General features: G+C 31.2%; 1 protein-coding gene across 1 annotated transcript in view; it reads left to right on the forward strand.

The window, feature by feature from the left end:
* wb (wing blister) overlaps positions 1-21153 on the forward strand; it is a 351334-nt gene that overhangs the window by 257920 nt on the left and 72261 nt on the right. Inside the window, exons 21-27 of the mRNA XM_075356683.1 lie at positions 3272-3448; positions 5526-5698; positions 5792-5926; positions 7586-7841; positions 14035-14234; positions 15565-15758; positions 17890-18143. Coding sequence (XP_075212798.1) covers positions 3272-3448; positions 5526-5698; positions 5792-5926; positions 7586-7841; positions 14035-14234; positions 15565-15758; positions 17890-18143 — 1389 coding nt within the window. The remainder of the gene's footprint in view (positions 1-3271; positions 3449-5525; positions 5699-5791; positions 5927-7585; positions 7842-14034; positions 14235-15564; positions 15759-17889; positions 18144-21153) is intronic.

The following is a 21153-nucleotide window of genomic DNA, read 5'->3' on the forward strand; positions in this document are numbered from 1 at the left end:
GTTTGATTATAAAAGGCCCGCTTATCAGCGGGGGACAGGGTGATTCGATATCTCCTCCTCAGTCGTCGTTTCTCCGTTATGGCTTCGGAGATATGAGGAGGGAGGTCGTTTCGAACAACTGCTCGAGTTTTGGCCGATGAGCTGCCTGCCAGGGCCTCGGTCATTGACGACGTGACGCGCCCGACAGTGTCGTCGATTTCCTCCGGGGTGTTCAGGAGCTCAGGATTTACCGGCCTGTACTCCCGCTGGAGGGTCTCGTAGAACCTTTTCCAGTTGACTGACCTTCGGGGTATAGGCGGGGGATCTCGGCCACCCCCTGCCTGACCTAGTTCCAACAGGACAGGGGAATGGTCCGAGCTGAGGTCTTCTATCGTTTCAATCATGAATGGGAGGATACCCCCCTTCATGACTGCGATATCCAGCACGTCAGGCCTAGATCTGCCTGAGCGATGCACGAACGTGGGCACCTCAGGGCCTACGACGACCAAGCGGCGGGCTCTCGCCCTTTCGTACAGCAATCTGCCATTCGGATTTGTCAGAATGCTGTTCCATGACACGTGTTTGGCATTGAGGTCGCCCATGAGTATCATGGGCCCATCCCAATTTTCCAGCACGGCATCCAGATCTGCGCCGGTTACCGCGTCGTTCGGCTTGCTATAAGCCGAAACCAGCCGATACACCGTGCCCAGATGCTCCACATGCACACACGTTTGCTCCATCACGTTTGTATGAAGAACAACGCGCGTATGCATGTGGCGTCTGTGGACTAAAACCGCAGTTCCACCAGAGGTGCGAGATCCGGGTCGAACTGGCCTATCCGTCCTATATGTAAAATAGTTCCGAAGGGTCAGTTGCTTGTTTGGGTTCAAGCACGTCTCAGACAACAGTATCACGTCTATCAGTAGATCCTCGGCCAGACGGCATAGTTCCTCCGTCCGGCCTACTACTGAGTTGGCGTTCCACTGCAAGAGTCTGAGGGTGGGCCTAACCATACCTGGACAGTACAGCCATGAGGCACTCTATTAAGGACTGAATACAGTCCTTGAGAGATTTTGCCTGGAGCAGGCGTGGCAAAACCATCATGATATGTGGCAGGATATCCTTCACTGTCATCTGCGACAGGAACTCCATGCCAGTGGTCTCCAACGGGGTAGCCGGTTTCGGATTGCCGCTGGAGGTGCCTTTTGGCGCGGCCTCCCTTTTGGTGGGGCGCGAGGCCACAGGGGCCGCGGTGTTTTTAACAGCCTGCTTGGCCTTCCCAGCCGGAGCAGGCTTTGCCTTTCCCGTCGAGGAAGGCTTGGCCTTCTTCGCCGGGGTCGGCTTTGTCGCCGCCTTTTGTTTCACCACCTTCTTGGTGGTCGCCGCCGGTTTTGGCTTGGCGGGTGTTGGGGAGGGTACCTCCCCTTTTTTCACTACCGCCTTGGCCACAGGTGCCGGCACCTCCGGTTTGGGGGCTGATTTTCCCCCACCGGCAACACGGGCCCAGCTGCGGCCGTCAACAGTCGCGGGCTTTTTAATGCCCTTGACCTTATTGACTTGCTCCTTATAATAGGGGCAACCCCGGTAATTAGCCGGATGAGGCCCCTTGCAGTTAACGCATGAGGCTGGTTCCTCACGCGGCTTAACGCATGTGGCAGTGTCGTGGTCCCCACCACACTTGACACATTGCTGGGCCCTCTGGCAGTAATTGGACGAGTGTCCAAATTTCTGGCATCTGTGGCACTGGTGTGGCCCCCCTCGTGACACAAACGCAGTCACTGCGACCTTGCAGTAAAAAATACTGCCAAGGTCATAAATGGTCCGGGCCGAAGGGGTCCTCTTAAGGGCCACTAGGCAGGTCGGGGTTTCCCGACCGTCCCTTGTGAGGAGCTTCTTAACCGAAACCACCTCATAGCCAAGGGAGGTCAGTTCCTCCCTTACTTCCTCCAGGGCAGCCCCATAGGGGATCCCCCGTATAACCACCTTCAGCTCCCTGTCCTTCGGGAGCTGAAAGGAGTGAAAGGCGATTCCCTTCGAGTGCAGAAAACTCTGCACCGCCCGGTAATCCGCCTCGCTGCCCAGCTGCAGCCTTATCGAGAGCCCGGTGCTTTTAGCCACCAGGCGCCCCCCGATCCGCGACTTAATGTCGCGCGCTAATGCTGGCCACTCCTTCGGGCAGTCCAGCATTATTGGCGGGATTTTCTCCCGCCTGACGGTAGCAGGCTGTGATGGGGCCCCATCATCAGCCTGCGGGTTGGCGGCTGCTGCAGCCTTGCTGCAGCCCGCTACGGGCTCCGTCTCCATAGGAGGCGCGGAGTCCCGGCGTTTCTGGCGCTTCCTAGCGCCAGACCCGCTTTCCTCTCCACCGACGGACAGTTCCGGGGTGGGAGAACGGGGTGGGGCAGGCCTTACTTTTCCTTCCATTGAGGAAAAATAAAGAATAAAATTTAAAAATTAAAATTAAACTTAATTAAACACTTCTTAATGTACACTTGCTGCAAAATAAAATCACTGACAAGAAAAATCAAAACAAGATATAACCTGTAGACCTAAATAGGTACAGATTATATCAAACAATTTAAAATAAAATTATTTTAAAATCAGCACAATAGTCCTATAATAATAGGCTATTAACTTAATGTGTTCGTAATGACTACAAGAGTTCACTTTACATTATTATAGAAATTTGAATAGAATAGAAATAAAATTAAGAAAAGGATTATCCTTTTCTTAATGTAACTGGCCTGTAATCCAGGTAGCTGGCCGCCCGGCTGATGTCCTAGCAGACCCTTCTCACATTGTCTGGCGACGCAGGTAGAAGAACTGTTGAACACCTGGCAGGACTGGTTACAACTCACAATCACAGAGCACAATAAGACACAACCTTTCACTACAAGAGCCAAGGATGGAATTCTATCTTACTTTACCTTCTATAGCAATAGGCAGGAAGGTAAAAATTGTAAGAGTAGTTGTGGATTATTAATTGTATATTTTTTTTAATATATGTGAAATTTTCTTAAATTGCATAATGATCTTTCTTTATCTTACATGAAGTAGGTAATTATATTAAAGAGAAGGAAGATTTTCAAAAAAAGGGATTTACTATGAGAATTATCACATACTAAATTAAAAGGAATTCATACTATCGTATAAGTTCTCCAAGATAAAATGAGTGACTTGATTTTTCTCATTTTTAATAACTTCTTAATTATTAATTGAAAAGATAATTACTGATTTGATTATGGTATGTCCAATTAATTCTGAAATTTGAATGACACCTTTCTCGTTATAGTTGGCTGTACCAGGTGGTGGTGGTGAATTAAGCTTAAATAAAGATGTAACTAGGCTGAATGTAACAAATAATTTGCGAATAATTCCTGGTGCTGTTGGAGATGTAGAGATTGGTGTGAGTTTTTTGTTTGATTCTCCAGTCTACTGGGAACTGCCAGCAAATTTTTTAGGAGATAAGGTAAGGTAAAGGTAAACTAAAGTTTGTAGTTTAAATATATTAACATTTAAAATCAAAAACTTTATTATGATTACTACCTAAGTATATACTAAGAGATAGGTATCTGTTATGTGGTACTGAAGTAGCTTGATAAGTTACTAAGAAGTTGGAATCAAAAAATAAGATATATTTCAGTGTTTATATTTAAGATTAAAACAGTCAATCAAAATTATGATATTTTAACTTTGTTATCTAAATATATAATATAATTACAATGTAGTGCCCACTCAGTTTCACTAATAATATCAATATTAACAACTGAATCACCTACTAGAGTAATAAAAATGTCGTACACATTGAGAGATGTCTTTTAGTCCTTAGATAATTTTTATTCTTGATTCTACATTTCTTCTTTTTACTACTGTATGTTATAACTGGGAATCAAGGCTAAAAATAGTCAAAGAGTCAAAAGTTATCTCTTATAAGTTCTATTTTATTGTTGTTGATCTCCATGATGGGGTAGTAGTATTTCTGCCTTTCATCCAGAAGATTCTGCCTTCAAATCCCAGACATGCTTGGCATTTTTCATACATTACAAAATTTTTCTACCACAAAGTGACTAATTCAGCATAAGACTGTTGCTTAGAAAGTAAAAAAATATTGAAGAATTTTCTTTAATCCTTAATTAACTACTGTAAACTCTGTTTATTAGAATCCATTTATGCAAATTTTTTAAATGTATGAATCAACTTTTCAGTGACTTTTAAATATGCTTCTTCTTTCCATAATAACTACAAATTATATATAGCATACATATTTTTTTTATTACAAATAACAATCTAAAATATCTTATCATTGTATGCAGCTATCATTGTATGTTTAGTTATTGATATAAAAACTTAATACAGTTAATCAAATTTCAATGTAGAATAATTGTTTTAATATTGTATACATAAATTGTATTTATGAACATACACAAAATTGTGTAGTATGACAGAAAGCCTACTTTAACTGATATACATTTTTCAATTAATTTTTTTGTCACAATAGCCTTTCTTATATGTTATCATGAATATTAGTCATCATACCATGCAGAATAAAAGTCTGATAGTTCATTATTTCCTGCACGTCAGTTTGTTTTACCTTTTATAGTGTGCAGTTCTTTTTCATTACATCTTGCAGTGTATAGTAGATTAGAATTGGGCTACTAGAAATGATTAAATGATTAAAGTAATGTAAAAAAAAGAATTACTGAGGAAATCATTGACCTAAATGATAAAAAAGATGACAGTTCTTTTTGATTATTTCCCTTTTATTTCATGATCTTGAACACCAAAAAAGACTGTAGAGGTTTTAAAATATTTCAATATTTAAAGGTGTCAATTTTGTAGATGTGATATTCTGTGATAAAGTAACAGAATCATCAATCAACAAATACTAGGAAAATTATTTGAAATTACTCATTGTAAAAAATAGCTAATGACTGACTGGATTGCACATTCATCAGAATTGTTGCAGATATTTCTTAAAAGTGATGGATGTCAACACTTCACTCTGACTGGATTAATTGTTTGTTCTTCAAAAGACATGTTGATGAAGGAAACTTCAGGTGATGAGGATACTGACTCTCTTTTTCTGTTCAGCATCCGGCTAAACAATTTCTGTAGAAAGAGTAATTTTAAACTTAAAAAAAAATGAGTGAAGATGTTTTCATCATCGAGTGGTTATCTACCGTGTGGCATATTCCTTGTTCCGAGCCCATCTCCAACCTCTTCTATTTTTAGGTAAACCTTTGAGTTCTTGATTCCATTCCTTTTATATCACCTATAATCTTCTTACCATTTTATACCTTTGAATTCATTTTGTATCAGCTTCATTTGTATCAGTAAATACATTCTGTATATTAAATATATTACTCCTAATGCTTAAATTTTTTTATTAAAGGTTACATTTCATGTATTATGGTTATTCAGATTTTCATTTATATGATTTATTTTAGATCCCATTTTTTCTAGATTAACAGGGTTTATGAAATTTTTTTATAGTTTTTTATTTTTAATTTTTGTTAATGGTTATTTTTATTACTTTCATTTTTCAGGTTTTATCGTATGGTGGATATTTGAGATTCTCTGTAGAAACAGAAGGTGGTACAAGATTACTGCCACCTGCAGTGTTGGCATCCTATCCTCTTATTCAAATTCAAGGTAACAATAAACTTATTCTGGAACATTTCCCAATTCTTCACAACCCATCATCTCGTCATGAAGTTCGGTAAGGATTCATATAAATTTTAATATCTTTTTTATTTTTATTTTCATTTCTATTATTTCCATTTTCAGTTTATATTTTTAATGGTAATTGCAGGTTCCATGAATCCTTATGGCGAATGAAAAATAATCCGGCTGATAAAGTAACTCGTGAAATGCTTATGGTTGCTCTTCAAAATCTGCAGCATATTCTTATTAGGGCCACTGACACAGTTGATTTTACTACTGCTTTGTAAGTACATATGAAACTTTTAAAATTGAGTAAATCTTTCTAACTTTGTTGTAGAAATTGAAACTTAAGTTTGTAGAAACTTAAATTACTTTAGCAGTATCATTTGTTTGATATAGTATTCAGAATTTGATTTAAAGTGGAGATAAATTTTATCTTGTTAAAATTTATAAGTATCTTGCTTAGTTCAAAAAATATTTGAGGATTATTTACTTAACTTATGGTTAATGATTTTTTATTCCTTTCTAATTTACAGTAATTGAGAGTGTCCTTTGTTAAAAGTAATAATATTAAACTATTTAAATGAGATCATTCAGCTGGTTTAGAAATCAGCATGCAGTGGCAGCTGATTTCTAAATCATTTCTAAATGAATTTCTAAATTCATTTCTCAATAGGTTACTTGTATTGTTCATAATTTATTTATTTATTCAATTATTTTTACAGAAGTTTAATAAGACAATAGACAGACAGTAGAATAAGACAACTGAATTTCTTTGTTTTTTTTTTTTGAAGATGGGGTTGATGAAATTGTAAAAAAAATTTCAGATCCTTATAAGGAATTGAACTTGAGAAGCATACATTCTAAGCATTAGATCAACTGGTCAGCAGAGCAAAATATATATTTATATATATCATAGTAACTAGCCACATATTACAATAAAAATGAATGAATAAATTATTAAAATATCCAACTATTGATGTATTTATTAAAATAGATGTTTATTTCCGGAACATACATTGTTATTTGTCATTATTACTGTCCAGCTATTTTTAATGAAATATTTCGTTATCAGATTAAATTATTCTTTTAGATTTGATAAAATCACTAAAAAGTATTTAGACAAAGTAAGAATTTCAGCTAGAATTTGATCTGTGCCCATATTGAAAAACTTTTCTCTAAATTTATGATCGTTGCAGAGTAATACAAAAATTCTTTCTTACAAATAAATTAGAAAATACTTATAATTTTATGGTAATTTACCTTAGGAATTCTAAAAGCTTCCCTTGTCAGTAAAGCAGTTACTGTTTTACAAATGTTTTTATGAAATAAGGTATCAGTTTAAAAAACACTCTTTTTTAGGTTTGATATACTTTTATATCTATTTTAGAGGAGGGTAGGAAGCATTGGTTTAACTGATAGGCTCCAGACAAATGTTACTGGTAAGCCATATGACAAAAACCATAGTTCTGGATTTGTCCACTAATAGCTATTAAACAACACTAAGGTGTGGAGTAACTGAAGTTGTACTGATTCTGCAATCCCATAAAAATATTTCAATACCCATTCTTGCATGATTTTTTTTTAATATTTTGATCTGTTGAGTAGATTAATGGTATTTCCTCATGGAATACTCTGCAAAGAGCGATAATCACTTTTTCTGCCAAAATATAAAATTATTAATGTTTTAAAATCAAATGAATGAAAACATATTATTATCATATATATAAATATTGAGTTATATATATATTGAGTATATATTTATATATATATTATTTATATATATATGATAATAATACAAGAGAATAAAATAAGAATGAATTTGTAGGATGAAACTATTCTAACTGAAACAGTTTCAATTTACACACTGAAATGGTAAAACAGTATACAAGTGCATTAAAAAGTTATTGATGAATAATTGGCTACTTTTGATTTTAAACAGGTTGAGAGATGTAACTTTAGACACTGCTATTGCTTCACCAAGCAAATCACCACCATTGGCACGTGGTCTAGAATTATGTTCCTGTCCTCCAGAATATAATTCTTCATCATGTCAGGATCCAAGCCTTGGATTTTATCGGTACAGAGGTAAAGATACTGTCAGCTCTACAATTGTTATACAGTTAGTTGGTGAAGCCCGGCCTTGCAGTTGTAATGGGCGTTCAGATGTCTGTGATGTTGAAACTGGCTTCTGTTTGGTAAGAAAACTCTGATTTATTTATGCCACCTATTCGTTATTTAATTATCACTCTTACATCAACTTAAATTTCAGTTCCCTTCTATGGTTAGGTAGCATTTTCACATATTACATTATTAGTAAAAAATATTTAGAGATGTAAATTTAATTTTAATTTCTTAGAATTTGTAAATTTTTAAGCACACAGTAAAACTGAATAATTGTGATGGTATCTCAACTTAGGTATGAAAAAAATAAAACAGCCATTTTAAATATTTTCAAATATCATATATTAATACTACTAGACATATTTATTTCTACTGGAGGTTTAAAAAGATTAGGTGTAAATGGATCAGAATATGAAAATAGTTTGTTCCAACAATTTTTTTTGTAACTGATTGTTCTTTATTCCCTAGAATAAGTAATTATATCAGTGAACATAAAAAAGTATGAAGGGCAAAATATAAAGGGCAGTAAATCTATGCATTAAATAATTAAAGACAATTGAATTTTATAAATATGAACCAGTTTGCTCAATTACATGCAACCTGAAATATAGGTCGATCCCCCATTTTTTAATCTAATTTTCAGAGAAAAAAGCTGGTAGAAATTATTTTCCATCAAATAGAACTTTACTATCAATTACATAATAATATACATACTTCTTATTAGATACTACTATATTAGTATTGTATTATAATATTTTATAATATTATACATACATGTTTCATAATAATAAAAAAAAAATGTTAAATTGTATACAAGATTTTCAGTAAGAGATATTTTAAAAGAAACAATGATTGCAGTTTTTAAATATTTTTATTTAATTTTTTTTGCTTGATGAATTAATTTGCCACAGAAGCTTGAAGCTTTTTCGTGGAAATATAGAAATGGAATTTTTTAGCTTATGAAAAATGCATGTCTGACCAGGACTTGAACCCAGGACCTCCAGGTGAAAAGCCGAGATGCTACCACTCCAGCATGGAGATCAGCAGAATGGTACAAAAAAAAGAATTTATTTAAATTTTTTTCAAAATATGTTCATGAAAAAAAATTGCATTAAAAAGTTCACTACTTCACAAAAATTCACTCGCAATACATAAACACTTGAATTGATGCTATTATTATCACTACTACCATCTGAAAATAAAATGCTTTCATTACTTTATTCTTCCCACAGATTATAATGTTCGGTTCCATCTAATGTATTACTAATGCAACATTTTTTAAATCCTTGTCTGATGCTATCTGGTGTTATCAAGTTCCATTACTTAATAATCCACTTCCAAAATAACCTCACGGAAAGTCTTTTATTCTTCCAGTAGGAGTTAGCTGATGTCTATTGCTTCAGCATCAGCAACAGCAATTATAATTTTAAAAGCTTGTTCACAACTATATCCAAAACGTGTAACTGTGAAGTCATACCACCACTATTATAACTAATTTTGTGTTTAGTTTTATTACTTCTGATTTTAAATTTTCAATCAAGTGACCCCTGAATGCACCTAATATTAACATGGGTCGCTGTCTTCTAAGACCTAAGTTTGTGAACCAGACTGTTTTAAGCCAATCTTTGACCAAAGACTCGTCAATCCAATCTTTTTTGTTTATTCATACAATAATGTTTTTTGGAAGTACTTCTTTTGTCAATGTTTTTCTTTTTAAAATCACAAATGGTGGCAATTACGATCCATCAGCTAACACACACAGCATTACGTTATCCGTGCTTTTTTATTTCCATTTGCTTTAATTACCCTGATTTTTCACCTTTTACATTGACAGTTGTGTTTGTATATATGTATATAAAAAAAACAAAAACAAACAGGACTTTTATCAGTATTACCAATTCTATCTGGTGGATAATTGTATATTTTTCTTAAATTAATAACATATTTCTGGAAAGCAATAGCTTTTTCCTTGTAATCCACTGGAAATTGTTGAGCTAATGTTGTATGATATCTGAACTAGTCCATTCCTTTTCATCATGCACTTACATCAATCTAAACTTCCTTTAAAATTTTCTACATCTTTTTCTTCAGCAATTTCACGGCTTTTAATCATGATTGTGTTTCTTGTAATTCAAAAACCTTTAGTTCTATTTTCTTTAATGGATTTGACAAGTATATCATCTATTTTTTAAAAACAGCCTACCTGTGATCCATTGAAAGATTTTTGGAAAGATACTGTGGTCATTAAGGAGTCTTTCTGCTTTCTCCAACAATGCATGTTTTTTTTGTTGGCACCACATTTTCTACAATTATTACACTTTTCGACCTAACTTATTACTTGTAATTTAAATTTACATCAAAATTTCAGCAAAAACCTTTTACACTTTCACTCATTTCTGTGGGAAAAAGATTACATTAAAAATAATTCTTTTAAAAAGGAATTTTACCTTTAAGCCAAATGGCTTTACACTGAGAGTTGAAGATTAAAACCAAGTTTACAAATAAAACAATAGATAAACGTAATGAATTACAGTGAAACCTGTTTAACAAACACTTCTATCTAAAGGACAATTTCAAAATTCCCAGATCCAAAGTATAGGATTTTAATGTAACAACCTTTATGTAAAGGACACCTGTGTTTATTGTTCACATTCTAATCCTAACTGTTCATAACCTTAACTGTACGCAGGTAGATAATAACTCAGAAGGGTAATTCTTGTATTGGTTCACTATATCAAGATAGAAAAGAAATTATCAAATGTTCACCAAAAATAAATGTTTAATTAACTATTTGAAGAAAAAGTTAAAATAAATGAAATAAAAATAAATATGGTTTCACAGAAATGGAAAATTTAAAACATTTACTGGGTATGCAGACTCGTTTAATCATCCCTTTTCTTTAAAAGTTTTAAATTTAATTGTGTGTTTTAAATTTACCTATATTCTGATTTAATAAATCAATATCAATATGAAAATAAGAAATTCTTAATTAGGTACTTTTATTATTATTAATAATAATAATAGGTTATAATAATAACTGATGGTAGTTATTACTATAAATATAAACTGTAATAAGATCCCCTATCTTAAATATGAAAATGAAAATAAATTATGAAACAACTTAAAACCTGGTTGAACCCAAATGTAACTTTGTACAGTATATAGTTATTATATTTTAATTTTTTCCTTTATATTTTTGTATGCAAAAGCTAAAAAATTATATTATAACTAATATTGCACTACAACATCTTATTACTGCCTCTTTTCATATATATAAAATTTTCTTTTGTCATTTATTATTAAAAAACTACTATTAACTACCAGTACATTAGAAAAATAACTGCTTTTTGTACTATAATGTAGAAAATACACTATAATGCTATAATGCACTGCAATGCAGATTTATAATGTATAATTTTATTGTTTTGTGTATATATATATATATATAAACTTAGTAAAACCAACTCTTTTGTTATTGTAGTTGTCCATATTCCCCTCTGAATTATTTATGCCAAAGATGAAATTATAAAAAGAGTTTACCACCAAGAGTACAGAATTCAGTAATGCTTCTTACTTTATGCTTATTGTTTTATTGTAATAGCGCTTTCGAGGATTTCCCTCATCATCAGTTAAACTTTTTCTTTTAAAAAAATCACACATTAAAATTATAAACTTATTAGAATATTTAGTAATAAATATTAAAAAATTTAAAAAAATTTTTGTAATTTTCGTGTCGCTAGACACATACAGTACTGTACTGAAGTTATTTGAATTTATTTAAATTATATAAATGTGCTGCTATCTAAGGCGGTTTTTATAAGAAAGTCATTATTGAATTCTGTCTGTACATTAATCAAATTAAACTTTTTTCTGTACTTGTTTATACAATATTTTTTTCTATAATATTTATTTTTTTTATTATTATTATCATATCCTTTTACAATTTCTACTATATTTAAATTTTTATCCAAATCGGTGATTGAATGTTTATTGATTATTAAATGGTCTCCAAGACTGGAGAAACCTAACTTGTTATTTTTATAAGATCTAAAACGTTCTGCAAATGTTGCCTTTTTTTATCATTATTTGTATTGTCTGTCGCTGGATGCGTTTTCTTGGCGTAATATGTTGCTGTGTATTGTTTGGATGGTGATGTTTTGCATTGTGGTGTATGAATGTGTGAATGGGCGCATCACTCCCCTTCATGAATTAATGCTTTTTTAAGCAATTCCAGGAAGGGCAAGTAGCCAGGGGTGTAGGGGTGTGGTAGTGCGCAGGTATATGTACACATTTAACAACATTTTGTGAAACGTTTTAGCAACCCCAACACTGCCATATGGCATCCGTAAAATGGATTCCCCACCTTCTACAAACAATTAAAAAAAAAAAAGAAAAAAGGCAACATTTGCAGAACATTTTGGATCTTATAAAAACAAGTTAGGTTTCTCCAATATTGCAGACCGTTTAATAATCAATAAACATTCAATCATCAATTTGAATAAAAATTTAGTAGAAATTGTAAAAGGATGTGATAATAATAATAAAAAGTTAAATATTTTAGAAAAAAAAAATTGTATAAACAAGTATAGACAAAAGTTTAATTTGATTATTGTACAGACAGAATTTGATAATGACTTTCTTATCAAAACTGCCTTAGATAGCAGCAAATTTATATAATTTAAATAAATTCAAATAACTTCAGTACGGTTCTGTATGGGTCTAGCCAAAAAACAATTTTTTTTTTAATTTTATAATTTTTTAATATTTATTACTACATATTTTAATATGTTTATAATTTTAATGTGTGATTTTTTAAAAGAAAAAGTTTGATGATGAGGGAAACCCTCAAAAGTGCTATTTCGATAAAACAATAAGAATAAGGTAAGAAGCATTATTGAATTCTGAATTCTTGGTGGTAAACTGTTTTTATACTTTTGTCTGATATATATATATATATATATATATATATATATATATGACTTACTCCATTTGCAATATATGCAGTCTATTCCAGCAGAGATTGGTTTAATTAAAAACTATTCAAATATTCTTAGAATAATAATTTGTTTTGAAAATTGGTAATATAATATAAGAAAATAGTATATGTTAATAAATGTTAGTATATGTTAATATAATTAATGGCTATGCTTGTTCAGAGTTTTTCTTTTATATCTAGTTTCTCATAGTTTTCTAGGCTTAGAATCAAAAATCATTTGATGGATTTTAATGATTAAATGGATTCCCTTTATAATTTTAATTTACCAGAAGATGTTAACAGCACATGGTGTAAATGATGACCCAACAATCTAATAAAAGTAAACGTTCCCAGATCCAAATTAAAGCTATTGAGTAATTATAGCATCTTTCCTAAATTGGCTCCCAATGAAGTATTGTTTTTTTTTAATTTTTAAGGTAAGTTAATGTAAAATCTAAAATAATAAATCATCTTTTCATGCTGACATCAGTATCCTTGATAATTTTTTTCTTGATAAAACTTTATTTTCTGAAACCCATTTTGACATTATTTTCTACAATAAGCAGTAGAATGCTTCTAACACAATGAATAGCTGCATATTATAAAGGAACATAATAACCATAAATTTATAAGTTTAACAGAGATAAGTAATAAAGTAAGTACAATTAGATGAAAATAGTTTGTTCATGTCTTTAAGATTGGGAAGAAATATAAATAAAGTGTAATAAATAAATTTGTTTGCTACAGAAAGAAGGAAATATAAGAATTAGTATGCCCATTGTGTAGCAGTTATGTCAAACCTAGTGGGCCATATTATTTTAATTTAAGCAGTTAACACTAACTTAACAAGGAAGATTCTGAAGCCTGAAAAATTATTATTACTACAGGAGTTATTTAATAATTACAGTCAATTTGAAGTAACAATAATCATTGTGGGTGGGTTTTACTCTGTAATATAATTGTAACTGTAATATAAATGAACCTGATTGTTATTTAGAAAAAAGGCATGTATGTTCTGTTTGTAGCTTTAGGGATAACTGTATTTTGGTTAAGAAATTTTATGATTTTTTTTTGTTTTTTTTAATATTATCTCACAAATGATAAAAATTACCAAATATAATAATTTTAATGCCATTTTCCTCCTTAGTTACCCCTGAATTATTGAACAGATAAAAGTGTAAAATAGAAGAAAATAAATTATTCTGCTGTTATTTAAGTACCAAATATCTTTTTCTACATAGACTTTCCATCTACATTATATTTTCAATAACTGACGTAATAATTACTTGCAGAATTGTTTAGAATCAACTGGAGGAAAGCACTGTGATGAATGTGCTGAGGGGCATTATGGTAATCCTAAAAACGGAGAATCATGCCTTCCTTGTCCTTGTCCCTCAACATCTCACAACCTTGCTGTCAATTGCCAAGTAGTACCTGGAAGAGATCCTGTTTGTAATTGTCGTCAGGGGTATACTGGAAAACGATGCGAAAGGTAAGATTCAGCAAATTATTGAAAATATTCATTAACATAGTAGTCTTTCTTCCATATTTTCTTCTTATTTTTAACTAAATTTTTCAGTAAACTTGAATATCTCAGCCTGTACAAATGTGACTGTGAAAAATTAAAAATACTGAATGGATCTCTCAGCAAGATAAATAATGCTGATCTACTACTTAATGGTATTTTTTTTATTTATATAAAATATTTAATAGTCTAGAATTTTGTTTCAGTTTAAGAAAGGCTTCATGACTCAGTGTTAAGTTGATTTCAGTTCATTAGACAATAAACCTCTTAATTTACTTGACAGCCATTAATGTATTTTAATGTGATTTTTTAAAAGAAAAAGTTTAACTGAATAATAATATTTTATAATATTGTTAAATAATATTGTATTTATAATTAATAAATACATTGTTCACACTTCGAATTATAGAGTTAAACATAATCTTAAAGAAATGTATTTTCTTTTACTCAGACAAATTTTATAAGTAGTGTAAGTGATCTATGAACCTCTACGGACAGAGATGAATGTGTGATGTCATAGTCTAAACTTATATTCTATAGTGTTTAAAGCATATTATGGTATGTAATTGAACTCCCAAATGATAAAGTTATAATAACATTAAGATTTAGTCCGGTAATTAAGAAATTAAGTTTAATTAAATTATTTAAAATTTAACCAAATTTAAATTAAAAATTTTGATGTTCAGCTGGAGAAGTAGATCTAGATCTGGATGATGCATTTAATATTTTTCATCAAATAAACTTGATTTAATGACATAGAAACAGCTAAATTTGCAAGTGAGAAGATTGAGTTGTGATGTCTGAACTTTGGTTGAACTTGACGTCAGAATACTTGGACTGCTGCTCTCTATAGCTCACCATACTCTATTCTTCTCTTAGAATGAATTTAATTAGTATATAGATTATTTCTACCATATTGATTTATTTTCAGATTAGCATTAAGTTAAACAGTTATTGCAGTAAAACTGTATTAAATTAAACACTTTCTATGGATGAATTTGCTGTCTGATTTGAACTTAAAGTAGAACATTCTCTGAAACTTCATTATTCCTTTTATACATTATATAAGTTAATTTTTTTTAATGATAAACCACCAAAAAAACAAATAATTTAAGAACTACTCAAATATTTAAAAAAGTATAAATTAAAAAAACAATTTAGATTTTTACTCTATCAAAAGACTGTGGATAAAAAAGTAGAAGATAATTGAATTCTTTATCATAGTATGATAGAACTTTAATCATTTCAACCCAGTTTTTAAAAATTAGCGCATAAGTAATTTGATTTTAATTTTCAGATGCAGTTATGGTTGGTATGGATTCCCCATGGAGGAAGGAGGGAAATGTGTACCGTGTGAATGTAATCCCCATGGTAGTGTGAGTGATGAGTGTCATGAACTGACTGGTCAGTGTAATTGCAGACCTGGGATAACAGGTCGGGACTGCTCTCAGTGCCAACCTAGACATATTCTTACCCCAAAAGGTTGCACTTGTGAGTATAAAAATTATACATTGTTTTAATTTTGCTTTTCATTTACTATTTTTATAATGCGTGGTATCATTAATTTTTTTTATGTACAAAAAAATCTACAAGTTATTAAAACACAGTAAAATTCAGTCATATCATAACCAGGTTAATGGATAAGCACTACTGGGTTTTTCATTATAACATTTACTCTTACGACCAAGTAAGTATAAGTATTATGACATACCATATTCGCAGATATTCAAGCAAAGAAACTAAGAACCACTTGTGGCAAAACAAATTATTAAAACTTTAATTTCATACAGATTTTTAAATATATGAATGTATGAATATTTGAATTATAATAATAATTAAATATTGCATGAATATTTGAATTATAATAATAATTAAATATTGCACCCTAAGACTGACATTTGTCAAAATTTTATAATGTAATTTACTGTCATAAAATTTGTTGACATTTCATACATAGTCCTTCAAAGACAAAGAATATATATATCAATATATATTCTTAGAATACTAGGTAGTATGATTACTACCTAGTATTCTAAAACTACTTGGTATTCTTGAATATAGAATATGCATTTTAAAAATAATTATTAATGTTGCTTTTATATTGTTATAATTTTAACAGTTTGATTATTTATATTTTCCTTTTACTGCTTTATTGACAGGTTTTTCTCTGGGATATATACAAAAATCATAATATATTTTTTTTTAATCTTAATCTGTTTTCTAACACTTTAAGAACCAGCCAGCCTAAACCTAATACAAAAGCTATTAATTATTCATTACTTCAAAGCTGAATTTCCCAAAAACTGCTTTTACAATTAAAAACCATATATGTAATGTTTATTGCTATGCAGAATACTGTATTTTTTTAGTATTTATAAGCTTTTCAAAAAATTGGTAAAAGATGAATATTTGAAGTGACCCAAGGGTGGTTGCTTGACTAATTAAAAAAAATTGAAACTTACTCACTTGTTTCCTACATGTCTCAGGACCTTAAAACAATTTTTTTAATTAATTTTTTATTTAAGCAGTTTACCTGTGGTGGCCATTTTTGTTACAGTGTGCACACATATTTTTGTGATTGTAAGGCTTTATGAAATAAGTCATAACTAAAGTCCTTTTGGTCCTGGAAGGATGACACAAAAAGCAATTTATTCATATTTTCTCAATGTAAAAAACTGATGTTAAAAGTTCAGAAGTAACTAAAAGAGATCCATTTCTCAGGCTGACAGGCCCATTTTATAATCTGCTCTTTGTAATACAGACAATGGCCCCTCCAACATCTGTTGTTTGATGAGAAGGGTTACCGGATTGGAATAGGAATTTCTGAAAAAATGTAAGGGTGGGACGATGACATTATTATGCTTCAACAGTTAAGGAATGAGGCAGGCACTAATTCTTCAGGCCAGGGGATATAAATACTGGCAGGACCAGTGGGAACAAGTGAGTAGTTCAATGAGGTTGTGTTCAGCATAGTCGTGATAATAATGGTTAGTTCTATGAGGCTGTGATCTATGCAATTGTGTGATGTCATTATCAGTAAGCATCTGGTAACAATGTCACTCATTGTTACCAGAGTACGTCACAAACATTTCAGTGTGGACAGTGGTTGAATGCAGGAAGTTGTTTGTTGAGTTATTGGTAAACAATAGTGAAAGTGACAATATTCAATTCATTCATAAAGTGTGGGTTAGTTCTAATGTAAACAGAAAAAGTAATAATATTTCAGACAATTGAATTGTATGAACTTTACACTTTTCTAATCTTATCTTGTGTTAATACAATAGTAGGTATTAATATTCACAGTCATATAATGTTTTTGCTAAAGTGGACTGTATTCTGGTTTATATAATTTAACAGTCTTTAAACAAATCATATTCTTATATGAATTTTGTATGTCTTATATTCACTGTTATTATTATTATTATTATTGTCGTCGTTTGTTGTTTATTTATTTATTTTATTTTCTATGTTTTTAGAGTAATAAATTGTATTTATAAGAAATTTTTAGTTTTTTAGTCTCTCAATACTCTGGTTGAGCAGTGAATACACAGCAATATATTATTTTGCTAATATATGTTCTGTAATCAAGAAGAGAATTCATGAAGTTGTTTTTAATTTTTAGCATGTGATGATGGATGCACTGGACTGCTATTGGATAAAATGCAAGCTATGGAGGACCAGTTAAAAGATAATACTGGTCATTTATCTAAAGGTGTTATATTACCTCCTTGGCAAGAACTTATGCAAGCTGATAGTGTTACAAGTGAATTAGAAGATACATGGAGGTTATGGCAAAATACATCTCATAGACTTCAAAAATTGCCTTTTGACGCTGATGAAGAATTACATAAAAAAGCACGACAATTGCTGAACAAAGTAAGTATTATTAGCTATTCTGATCACTTCTTTTTTTATATTTTCATTTCTTACTATACTGGGTGATCATTTGAAAAGTTATTACATTTATTATTCAACAGCTATCAGTCCCATCATATTTTTGTTTGCAATGGGAATCATTTTGAACAAATGATTTAAAAATTGATACTTTTATTTTATTTAGGTAAAAAAAATGTGTTTCATTAATTATTTCTTAAGGACTCTTATTGTTAAACACCTTCATAACAAAATTAACTAATGAATTATTTAAGCTTTATTTTTTGATTAACAATTATTCATTTATGAATTAGTTTTTATTTAATTATTTAATCATTAAGTTTATCTGGTAAAAACTTTTTCAACATGTTATCAGCAAAGAAGTATCTTATTTTTGGTTTTCCATATGTTTAACTGATGTTATAATGCTGTGTTTAGTGGTATGTATTTTCAGTGCTGGAGAAACCTAAAACCAATATTTCTAACAAGAACAGACAATTTCAGAGCTAATGCTTTGAATTAGTAACACTGTATCCCAACATAATCTAAAACACCACATTTTTAATCATAACTTCAATACCAGTAAAGCAATTTTTATTTTATTTGTACCAAATTACTCGTGATTCAAAGGGCCTTCCAATTACATGTCACACGTTACATCGTCTCATTTAAACAAAATAAGTTTTCAACCCTTAAAAATTATAAAACATTTAAAGGAAAAATTTTGTATTGGTATTTTAAAAAATAATTTTCATAGTTTTAATCCACAGATTATGATTATTTCAAATGATTTAAGAAGTAATATCACATAATTTTATAGTTATTTTTGTTGGACTGAAATTTATAAAAAGTACTACCCCAAATGGTCTTTTGCACCTACCTTGCGAAGGGGTGGGTGGATTTTAATTTTCTTTTCACCAAAATTCATTACTTTTTACTGGTTATCAATTACTGTAATTAAATGTTACGTTGCCATTTAAGATTTTTGAGATGGGGTAGGTGTAGCAGAGAGAGTGGGTTTCACTCCTTTAAAAATAATTTTAAAAAGGTTCCCCCCCAAAAATGGAGTACATGCCTACAAACAAAAATACAACAGGACAGATAGCTGTTGGATAATAAATGTGGTAACTTTTCAAATGATCACCCAATGGAATACAATTTGTTGCATTTGACCAGCCAAGTTTCTTGCATGGCTATTTCAGAACAGAAGCACTTTCGAAGATTAATAACTTTTACCACCTTTTTCCCCTTGATTTAACAAAAGCAAGCCATCACCACCAAGAGTTTCTCTTCTCCTCAGCAAAATGGAATCAGATTTGATAACAATAAAGGGAATTGTAAATCACATAAATTAGCTCTGGTTTGACCAATTATTAAAATTTATTACCTACTTCTTGCCTAATGATTGCCATAAAAGAAATGCAGAAATGTCTTTTAAGAGATGCAGCTTAACTCTCTTAAGAAAATCGATTTTTACTCCAGTCCCACCACATCATGGTTATTAGGGATTAGTGGATGTGTAATTAGTCTCCTAGATCAGAAAGTCTACCTTAAAAAAGTTACTTAAAATATGTTCAGTTGAAATTAATAAATTGAACAATAATTTTCTTGGAAAAAAAAACAGCTGTAGTTTTCCATTGCTTTCAGCTGCGCAGTACTCAGAGGACTGAGTGATGTTGATATGGCCGTTTAAGTCATTGTGACTCCCGCCCCTAATAACTACTGAAAGAGCTACTGAAAGCTTTTGAAATGTGGTGCTATAGGAGAATGTTAAAAATCAGATGGGTGGATAAAGTGACAAATGAAGAGGTATTGCGGAAAATAGATGAAGAAAGAAGCATTTAGAAAAATATAGTTAAAAGAAGAGACAGACTTATAGGCCACATACTAAGGCATCCTGGAATAGTCGCTTTAATGTTGAAAGGACAGGTAGAAGGAAAAAATTGTGTAGGCAGGCCACGTTTGGAATATGTAAAACAAATTGTTAGGGATGTGGGATGTAGAGGGTATACTGAAGTGAAACGACTAGCACTAGATAGGGAATCTTGGAGAGCTGCATCAAACCAGTCAAATGACTGAAGACAAAAAAAAAGAACAATAATTAGATTTTAATTAATACTAGAATGAACTTCATTTTTGATTGTGTAGAAATAACTTACTATAATGAAAAATACTGAGAGTTTTGAAAAAAGAACACAAAAAATTTCAAATAAATATTTAACTAAAAAAGAAAAATTAATAATAGAAATTAAATAAATTATCATAATAATAATTAATTAATATAATATATTGCGATTAATTAACTAATTGTACATATAACATTAAAAGTATATGAATAGTATTAATAAAAACTATAAAATCTAATATACCATATTAGATTAAGACAGATCATCAAATTCATGCACCTATATCTGCTTGTTTCATATCTCCTATTTTCAGCTAAAATCTTGAATTCCTGATAGCACCCATTGCTTTTTGAATCATTTTTAATTTTTTCTCATTTCATTTTATGTATAACTCCATTTTAATAAACTTTTCTTCTCTCATTATAAACACATGCCAGCCTAAGTTAGCTTTGTTGTTGTGAAAACTTCTGTTTTTGTTCACTCCTAACATTTCTTTTTTTTCATTTTTCATCTTCATTATGCATTTAACTTTCTCCAGTTCTTCCTTGTATAGATGTCAAATGTCTCCATCTTTACTTTTTTCTTAGTGCTCCCATTTCACTTTTGTATGTAAGGAAATTCTAAGTATAACTTCTTCATATCTAACTCTGTCTTACTAAACAGTAACTATTTTTTTTTTCTATTAAGTGCTTCTTTAACCACTGGTAATCTCGTGGTATGTCATTTTCAGTTTTACATCTTTTGCAAATATAGCACCCAAGAACTGATATCATTACTCAACTTTTCTACTTGTTCAGTACCTCTTTCTTTTGTGTAGAACACTAGTGAGCTTATTGTCTCACCCTCATTATTTTGGTTTTCTTATGATTAAATTTCATATCATATTA

The sequence above is a fragment of the Lycorma delicatula genome, chromosome 2 (genome assembly GCF_047948215.1).
Source record: "Lycorma delicatula isolate Av1 chromosome 2, ASM4794821v1, whole genome shotgun sequence".
In the NCBI taxonomy this organism is placed as follows: domain Eukaryota; kingdom Metazoa; phylum Arthropoda; class Insecta; order Hemiptera; family Fulgoridae; genus Lycorma; species Lycorma delicatula.